The sequence below is a fragment of the Merops nubicus genome, unplaced genomic scaffold, assembly GCF_000691845.1.
Source record: "Merops nubicus isolate BGI_N331 unplaced genomic scaffold, ASM69184v1 scaffold51916, whole genome shotgun sequence".
Classification (NCBI taxonomy): Eukaryota; Metazoa; Chordata; class Aves; order Coraciiformes; family Meropidae; genus Merops; species Merops nubicus.
In genome coordinates, this window is record NW_008616617.1 from 1073 (window position 1) to 10981 (window position 9909).

Genomic DNA, 9909 nt, shown 5'->3' on the forward strand with positions numbered 1-9909 from the left:
AACAACACACTTTTGATCTCTCCTGGCTACACACACAGTACTTTGTGCTCTGAGACTCGGCGAATTTGATGTCTTAGCTGTAGTTGTTACAGGATTTTGCTCTTTCTGGAAAGCATCAATATTGGGAAAGATGCAAATTGTACTGTCACCTGCCTGATAACAACAGATCTGCCTTCAGTTAAATTACATGGATACAGGGCTTTAGCAACTCTTTTAGAACAGAAATTCCGTCTCACTGTTCTCCGTGAGGACCAGAGCTGCTGTTCCAGTCTCCTCACTTCTAATAAAATCACAGGGATAGAAATACCTGTAGTATTAAAAAATAAGCAAAAAGCTGAAATGGTATTTGTGGACTGGAGGTGATCAACCAACCAAGCTGGTTTGTAACAGTATGACTGGCAGCATATAAGTAGGGCAAGCGTTTTGACCTACCGTTGCCGGGTGCTCTGAGGATGCCTTAGCAGACTTCTTTCCATCCTTAGCTTTCTTCCCTTTAGGCTTAGTACTGCTGACAGACAAAGAGAAACCAAGATCAGCACACAGGAACGTTCAACACTTAAGAGCTTCCAATGGTTTTCAGTCATTAATGTCTCCCACTGCTTTCCCCTGTCCCTCGTTCACACAACACAATGCAAGTGCTTCCAGTGAAAAAAATAATGCAATTTAGTTTATATGAGCAAATGTTTATCTCAAGATTCAGCTAGACAGTGAATCGGCTACTGCTAAGTGATGTGGCAGGGCTTGGCAGTCAGACACCATTCCCAGAGCAGATCCTAACGCTCCTTGTTTAGTGTCACATTTATTCAACTCTGATCTACTGGAGTAGCCTGCAGTTCACACTGCTGAGCAGATCTAGACTTGTTTGAGATTATCAGACATGACAGAGAGTGACACAGGGACAACAGTATCACAAGTCAGCACACCTTTTTGAGTCGCTTTTTGCCTCATTCACTTGGCTGGCATCCTCTGTAGCACTCACATCCTCTGACACAGCACATCTTTGGCTGTCATTCACCAGCAACTCTGCTGAGCCACTGTCCTTGTCCATGCCAGGCACCTCCTTTGATTCAACTGTTTCTTCATCAGCACTTTCATCTAAAGAGTCTTCATGAGTCTGTCCAAATAAGAAATGCAACTTAACTACTTTATTAGTGATTATGTATATAGTTTTATATTCCTTTAACTCAAGTATGTGTGAGGGGGCAGAACTGTAAAATTAAGAGGGTCCATGGCTCTGTAGTAAGATTGTTAGAGGTAAAACCTTAGTTCTGGTTTGAAAGATAAAGCAACCTGTGATGAAGGGAAGAAATAACAATGCAACAGCCTCTAAAAACTATGGATAACAAAAGTAGCTTGTAATTATACATAGGGCTCATTGTGTTCTGGCTACCATTTCATGTTAGAAGATAGTGGCTTTGCTTACAGCTTTGCAAAACGTTAATTATTCAGACTAAAGCTTTCTTAACCAGGCACCTGCGCTAGGACACTTAAGCCAAAATAACTGAACGCCAAATGCCTGAAGCCAGACAGACGCACTGGATTCCCTCCCAAATATCAGAAACACTGACAGCCTTTTCCACCTACCAGAGGACAGAGCAGACTCAATACATGCAGTTTGGCAAAAGATTAACCCCTGAAATGTCTGAAGTGAAACAGCTCAGCTCCTAAAAGCAGCATAATAAATTTGACCTAACACTATGTTAGTGCAACTCTTACCACCTCTAGTATCTTTTGCAAAGTCTCAGCCACCTGAAAAAAACTGGCTCATCTACAGGAAAAGAAAACAAACCCTGCAGTGATTCCCTGTGATAGATTTATGGAGGTTATGTTTCCAGAACAATCTCTCTGCACAAGATATCAGCTCATGCTATGCAAGAGTGGCACCTACTGTCTGTGCTGCAGTAAGACTTCACGACCAAACTGATGGAAGAGATAACAGAGTGCCAACATGCAATAGCGAGACTGAAACCGTATTTCAAACTGAGGAGGCAAGAGCTGAACAGGAGCATGGAAACAATGTCAAGCCAATGCTGATCTGTGCTATGCAATACCAGTCAAAGAGAAGTGAGAAAAATGCATTTGCTTGAAAGTCTCACAGAATTTTCTTGAGGATGAGAGATAGTGGTGGTGTGGGAAGGGGCAGAGACAGTGAACACCCAATAGCAGACCATAGGGCTTAGGCTGGGGGAAGGCAGAAGAGCATCTTGGGAAAGGTTGTAACAGGCAGGACCTGGTACAGATGGCTCCCTGGGACAAGGCTAGGGACTGAGGCATTAAGTGGAGAAGAGGTAAAACTGGAAACGGATCAAGCATAAGGAGGGCAGACAGACGAGTCTGCTCACTGTGACACTCCTGCCATCCAAGCCTGAAGCAGCTTTCACTTCTTGAATTTCATCCTGCTGCTGTCAGCACGGACCTATCCTATGCACAGACTCACATCCTGGAGTAGAACAGTTAACTCGTGTTTACAATTCAAGTGACAGTGGAACGGATGTGTTTGTTCCAGCAGCTACTGTGTTATAGTAGGATGCCAATAATGTATTACTCCCCCCAAGTCAGAGATTAAAACCCCATACACTATACCAACTTTAGGAACGAAAGCAGAAGATGACCACCATGCAACTGAGCTGCTAATGCACTAAGGTCTTTCTGATCAATTCCTCACATTTTCCTTATCTGCCTGTTTCCATCTTTTCTTTACACTTCAGACCATAACTTTTTTATAGCCAACACCACATTTATTAGGATCTGCACAAACAGAAAAAAAAGTGAAGCCCATGAGATTATTATCATAAAATATGATCATAAGTGTAATAAAATAATTTTGCAGTCAAAGAAGAATTTAAAAATATCTGAAAACAGTCTTCAAGTTCTCTAGAATTTCAAGTTCTCTTATTTTTCAGGACCAAAAAAAAAAAGTTACGTTCCCGACCTAACAAAACCTGGTTGTAAAGTTCTCTAAATATAATTATATGACTACATACCATCATTGTTTTCTGTTTCTTCCTCTGCTTCTTCGACAGTCTGTAAAGATAAGAATTTAAAATTACCTCTTCTCAAGGAAAAAAAAAAAAAAACAACCATATACATCCACAATGAGTACAATTTCTAAAAATATACTCATACCTGAAATGAAAACAAGGTTTCTCCTAACTTATGCACTGGATTTAGGATTTATTCTGCTCGGACTGAACTTGAAGGTTCTAGTGAGATAGCTGGTATTATGCTTTGGCCATTCAAAAAATAAAATGCAATTTACTTCAATTCTGATTTTACACACACACTCATTTTCTATGTATGCCAGCATCTAAATGATAAAAAGTACTAAAAAAGTATCAAACCAATAAACACTGGCCCTGTACAAGTTGTCCTGTTTGAAAAAATAAGAATCACTACTTTTCCTTAATGTGTAACTTTGTGAAGCAGAGAAAATAGGAGAGTGTTATCCTACATTTGCATACTACAACATACTAATGCATGCCTCTTACTGGAACTCTGATGCAAAGAAATATTTTAAATTGCACAATATGATGAGCTCCAACACAACTATAAAACATGACAAGATCCTTCTGAGGGCCTCCAAGACTTATTTAATCCTTAGTCATGATAAAATTAAAAGTAATTTAAAGTACTTCTGCTTGGGCATGTCTTCTGATTCTTCCTCCTCTTTGGTATGTGTTCCATTTGCATCATCCAAAGACAGGGGAAATTTCCCTTCCTCTTCCTCCAGCTGCTGTCGTAACAGTGCTACCATCTCTCGATGCTTCTTTGATTTTTCATGATTCTTCATGCTGTAAGAACCAGCAAATCGTTACTGCAAGTCGCTCTGCGCAAACGCCGCTACATTTACATAGAGATTCATAACAGGTGCACTATCCATGAGTACTAAGTATGGAAAATTCTGCCCTGACAATGTCTCTGCTGGAAAGACAACACTGACCATTATATGAAGTTAAAAAGTCTTTAAAAATGCATGTTTCAAAAAGTTAAAAGCCAACACCCCCACCCTCAAATCCCCAACCACAAGCACTTACGCTCTCTCAGATTTTAAAAATTTGTCACAAGCAGGGCAGTACAGACCATCAACAAATTCAGCTTCTTCAGTCTCATCATTCAGTTTGTCTGAGAAGATCAGTGGGGATCAGAGAGACAAAGTCAGATGAGTGATTTTTGAGTAAGCTGCTCCTAAAGCCCCAGTGAACAGTCACAACACTGACAATCAACTTCTTCAGTATCACTGACGTGCAGAGAAATCAAGACCATCTCACCAAATCATACCCTGGCATAAATTAACAGCTGTAGCTTGAAGTCTCCTCACATTCTAATGGACAACATGAGAGAGGGGCAGACTAGCCTGGCACCCCTCAGCTAGAGGCAGAGTGCTGCACTATGGCCACACTTGTGAATATGGGGCTTTAAGTGCAGCAAGCCAATATTCAGACTGTGACTCAACACAGACCATCCCCCCTACATCCCATACCTTCAATGTCTTTTGTCTCCTGTTCTTCTAATTCAACTTCATCACCTGATCCATCTCCAAATTCCTTTTCGTATTGTGCCTCCATCTCTTGCAGCTCTCTCTCCAGATCTGACATAGCTATCCAGCTCTGCTCTTTATACTGCTCAGCAAGCCTTGTAAGCAGAATAATACAGTAACCAATACACTGCATCCATGAGACAGAAATTACACAAACAGTATTATTTAAAAGATAACTTGTTCATCTTTGGCATTCGAGGAGGTAAATCTTGGACAAATTGTGATGGAGCAAACAACTGTTTGTGGGGCCTGCAAATCTGAGAATTTAATTTGTGATGCCAGTGGGCACAGCTATGCTGCAAGTAAAGCAGTATTAATGTATAATTAATAATTCTGAGTCCTGGACTCAGAATTATTAAGCCACTTGTCAGTAAATGCCTAACTTTGCTTCATTCTCCCTTCAGGAAAAATAAAATATCTAAATAAACTGTATGTAATATATTCCAAATATTTTAATGATATAATTTTAACCAGTATGCAATTATTTTGCAAGTGCACTCTTATTAAGAATCTAAGCTCTTTCGTCCCATTTGCAGGCAAACAGCGCTTCAGCTAGAAGAACAAATAGTGCTTAGGAGACCATCTCTTCCTTATACTTACTTTTTGGAAAAATAAAGGCATAAAAAAAAAAAAATGTATTTAATCTAATTAAAAGGTCCTTTCTGAAGAGGTAAAAGGACAAGAAAAACTAAGTTCATTTTTCCCATTTCCTTTTTAGCAGGTATAGTTCCAGGTTAGATGAAGCTGATCTAACTCCAGGTTGTCAAAGTCCTGTTCCTCCTTATTCCAAAATAGACATTCACTTTTCTTTAAAGAAACAACCACAACTGTTAAATCTTACTTCCCCAGGTAAGTAAAAGCACGCTGGATTCTGCACGACTACAGCCACTTACTGCAGCACACAGGTAACTATTACCTCAGATCTCTACATCTCAGTACAATGCAGAGACTCTCAAGCTTTAAAAAGCTCAAACCTGAGACCAAAACTAATAAATAAAAATTTCAAGGGTGTTTAAAAAAGCAAGTGGAGCTACTGTTAGAATCTAACTCTATATGGTTTCCTCATGGATAGTTTCTCCAAGTTTAAAAGAAAATATTTGTTTCATATTTACATACTTGGCCTGTTTGAGCTTCTGCTGCCGCCGAAATTCCTCTGCTTTCCTAGTTTTTTCTGCATTTTGTTCTTCCACAAGTTTTCTGTGAGCCTGCACTCTTTTATCCCTTTTACGAATAAAGGCGACAAGCTGACGGACCAGTTCATTCCGCTCTTTCCTTGCTTTATCTCTTGTTTTTTTGTTCTCTTTTTCCATAGCTCGCTTCTCCCACCGGTTTGAGGCCTGTCGTGTGTCATACTCTTCCTTCCAAGCAAAGTTTTTCTGAGTACAGAAACTCTGCCAATATGCATAGAAAGGGTGGACTACCTGTAAGGGAGGAAAAAGACCCAAACCTGTCACTAGTTTAGCGGTGGGTCAGAACCCAGACTTGCACAGTTGAACAAGGGGCTATTTAAGTAAGATGCATTTACTCCTGTTTTCCTAGCAAGTTATATGAATAGGTGAAAATTATGCTCTCTAGCTCTCACATTAAAACAAGCAGTAAACAATCTTTCCTTATTCTGCTTCCCTTTACTATTTGTAAGTACCGGATTAATGAAATAGCATAGGAATTATTTCTCCTTTTGTTCTCCGTTATTAACCTTCTGCTTTTTTTGTATTCAGGAAAAAAGATATGCCTAAGGTCCTTTCTTACATGGCCTGCCCCGTTAAGCTTCCTTTTTACTACTTAAACTACTGTTTATAGTTTGGAGTATCTAACAGAAGTACTTAACCTAACATTTTAATTTCTCTTCTTCCAGGATCTCCTCTTGTCCCCCTCCTCACCACTTGCATTCACATGGACTACAACAACACTAGTATCTAGTGGCCTGTCTACATGCAAAGGTTCATGGCTGTGGCCTCTGGCAAGTAAGTCACTACAGTTTTTCCTCTCCTATCACAAAAACCCAGCTCTACAACTCCTACATAAATATTCTCCTTTAATCCAATAACCTAAGTGGCCTTAGATTCCCTGTCTCAGATCTCTCCTCCAGGAGAGGATACCCTCTGTGCAGAAGGATGCATAGCCACCAAATGATGACAGGGATCATCCCCACTGTCACCAGCTGTATGACCTAAGCCTTTCAGGTAGCTGCTGAGGAGGAGGAAATACAAGCACATCTCTTGACCTTACCCAGAAGGCCGTAGAGCAGCTCTTGCTGAATGTCTAGGTGGATTTCTTTTTGCCTACTACTTACACTTGGAGCTGATCACTTTTGGTTTTGCATCCAATTGACCTGTGAGCCTTGGTTTCCCATGAAGTCTTGTGAAGTCAGAAACTCAAGATTATCTTCCCTAGCTGCCTGGCATTAATCAAGTTGCTTCTCAAGCCCCTTCTGAATGAACTCAGTAGGCTGAACCAGAGGCTGTTCACACCACAAATTTTGAAGCCTCTGTAGAGTTTCCGTAGCTCCCTTCTAAAGCTCTCCTACCTTCTCCCGCAATACTCCCACTGTTGAGCCATCCTGTAATTTTACCTGACATTTCAATCACCCATTCTGACACTTCTTAGTTTGACTTATAACTTCTGATTACAGCAGATTTTTGTACCATAGAAGTTACTAATTTTTAAGGTAAGTATCAATTTAAATTTCATAAATAGCCAGACAGTAGAATTCTACTAAAAGTGACAGGGAGAAGTAGCAAACTAGGAGCAACATTTGAGTACACCGATACCGTGTGGTTATGCACCAGGGAAAGTGCGATACTTTACTATTTAATTTCAACACAGGAATACCAGTAACCTTAAAAAATTATAAGTCTGATAGAATACAACAAAGAGCTGGCAAACCAGATGACAAGAATTGAAGTGTCCCACACACATTTTCTATTCTTGCTTCCTGAAGGAAAGCATGCAGGACTTTGGAAATAAAATCTTACTACAGAGTAACTGCAGATGACAGAAGTATCATACTGGGAGCTCACATTGCAGGTCAGCTACCACCTCTCCCATTTTTAAAAGGCTGTGTTATCCACTAAGTGCTACTCAGTCTTCCTAAATGAGACAAGACCCTATATGTTACTAAACAAACAAAAAAACCCAAACAATTTATCTCAATGTGCCTTTCTGTAACATAAGTTGCATTAAACCACTATTAAACTATTCCCATCAGGAAGCAAAGAAAACATCTGTTCTTTTGTTTCATAGGCTTTGCACTACACTTAATTTTCATTGGCATAACTGACGGTTAGCCCTGTGGAGCGCTTGCCTGACAACTTACCCCAAAAGCCTGGCTAATAATATAGCCCAACAGGAAATAGCAAATTTAATTCACCTAAATATTATGAATCAGAAGACAAGCACTTCCCTTATAGTAATCGTCTACAGCAGTAGAAAAGACAGCAGACATATAGTTTTGTGCCCACCTTGGAGATCAGCAGGAGAGTTTCCTTGGATTTCAGTGTGGCACAACATAATGACTTAACTGTTCTACTTTCAGTTCAGATTTACACTTGCTCTTACCGTATCATAGTCACTTTGGGAATATCCAAACATAGGGAATTCTTCAGTATCTTCCTGGGTCATATATTCCATCTCTTCTTTTGCAATCGTTTCAAAAACTTGTCGATAGACTGTAAAGAATCCCTGAAATTAAAAAAAAAAAATCTGACTCATTTTTACATTGCTCAAAACCAGACATACAAATACTCAGCTATAGTGTTTTATTTTAGAGAAGTATTACAATTTTGGAACTCAAAATGAAGGTAAAGCCATTGTAAGCACTTGGTCTAGACAGCAGGACCCTTCTGTTTAAAAAATCTCCCATTCTCTCACATTTCTTCTATTTCCATGTCTTTTGTGCACTCTCTCTAACACACCAAGCACCTATACTCAAATTGAAACCAAAGAAAAAAGTTTCATCATGCTGGAGATGTTGGTAAGTTTCTGGCTGGACAGGATCAAGCTTCATGGTAGTTTCAAATATAAAATTCACTATTGAGTATCCTATTTCTTTTTAAATTCAGATGCTACTAACTCACCCCTAGTATAGTACACAGGGATATGTAAACATTTTCTCTGGTGGGTTTTTTCTCTAACCACTTGTACATTTTTCAGTTAAGTATCTTAAGATCCAATAGGGAATTCAGTTATAGGAAGCACACATTCCCCTGTTATATTACTTTTTTTTTTTTTAGCTTGAAGCATTCTAGTCTGTTAAAGATACTTCTGAATAAACAGATAGCAGTGCAAAACATTGGAATGACTCACTACCTAAAGTAAATAAACAAGATACTCTGTAGTTGTATGGTATAGCTAGGAATGATGATAGAGTAATTTTCAGAAAATAAGCAGGAATTCAATCTTTCCTAAGTGTCCCATACAAGTTTTGTCTTAGAAAGACCTGTGCAAGCATTATTACTACCTGGGTGCAACAATTTCACAGAGGGATTTTCAGCACAAAGCAAATGCCAACACTTTTCACAGAACATAAATTGATTCATTAAAGATTAATTAACTCATTACCTTTTCATCGTCTCCATAGCCAGAGTAGCAGCTAACAGTGAAGTACTGCAGCAGATCTAAACTATCATCTTGGTAATCTCCATCAACTCCTCCTTTGAGCAGAGCCTCTCTGTGATTATCATACCTAGCAAAGATTCACAATATCAAGTATGATGTGGAGACACAGAAAGTTCCCCAGCACTGGTGAGCTATCACAGTACAAGGACCACCTCAGCATACAGCTTAGCCCAGTGTCTCATAGACAAAGTCTTCAGAGCAGAAAGGACAAGCTCAGTAAATATTCCTTCTTGAGGTTTAGTTTATCTACTATTACCTTAGTTTATCTACTATTACTTTACCTGAAGTATCTACAGCAGCAATTTCATAATGGGCAAGAAATACCATTTCTTGCATTTGAGCAAGATAGTTCAATAAGCTTTCAGAAACAGGTAGGATGTTATTTAAATCATCCAATACTTACACACAAAAAACTACGAATCATGCACTAGCATATAAAAACTGTCCTCTCCTTTGAAGGAGGACAACCTTAGTACAGGTGGTTTGGGCTGGGTAAGAGCTCTAACTTGTTTGGAAAACAAGCTACACTGAACTACAGTAGTACTCTCTTAAAAGAGGTATGTGTGGGTACTTTAAATTAGGACGATTACAGCGACGTGATGCAATGAATCTCAGCAAGGTGACCGCCTGCACCGATCTGTAGCGTACTGAACACCTGCACGGACTCGGAGTGGGGGCGGCTCTTCCTCCTATGGCTGGGAGGCCCGTGATGAGAGGGACAGCTTCGCTAACCTGAAAGCTGCCTGCACCGGCGT

At 39.7% G+C, this 9909-nt stretch overlaps 1 protein-coding gene across 1 annotated transcript in view; it reads right to left on the reverse strand.

The window, feature by feature from the left end:
- DNAJC21 (DnaJ (Hsp40) homolog, subfamily C, member 21) overlaps window positions 1-9221 on the reverse strand; it is a gene marked incomplete at its 5' end in the record, with an annotated part of 9727 nt that extends 506 nt beyond the window's left edge. The window contains 9 exons of the mRNA XM_008942869.1: window positions 433-508; window positions 924-1114; window positions 2985-3024; window positions 3633-3791; window positions 4035-4122; window positions 4481-4632; window positions 5654-5958; window positions 8096-8218; window positions 9098-9221. Coding sequence (XP_008941117.1) covers window positions 433-508; window positions 924-1114; window positions 2985-3024; window positions 3633-3791; window positions 4035-4122; window positions 4481-4632; window positions 5654-5958; window positions 8096-8218; window positions 9098-9221 — 1258 coding nt within the window. The remainder of the gene's footprint in view (window positions 1-432; window positions 509-923; window positions 1115-2984; window positions 3025-3632; window positions 3792-4034; window positions 4123-4480; window positions 4633-5653; window positions 5959-8095; window positions 8219-9097) is intronic.
- Between the last annotated feature and the right edge of the window lie 688 nt (window positions 9222-9909).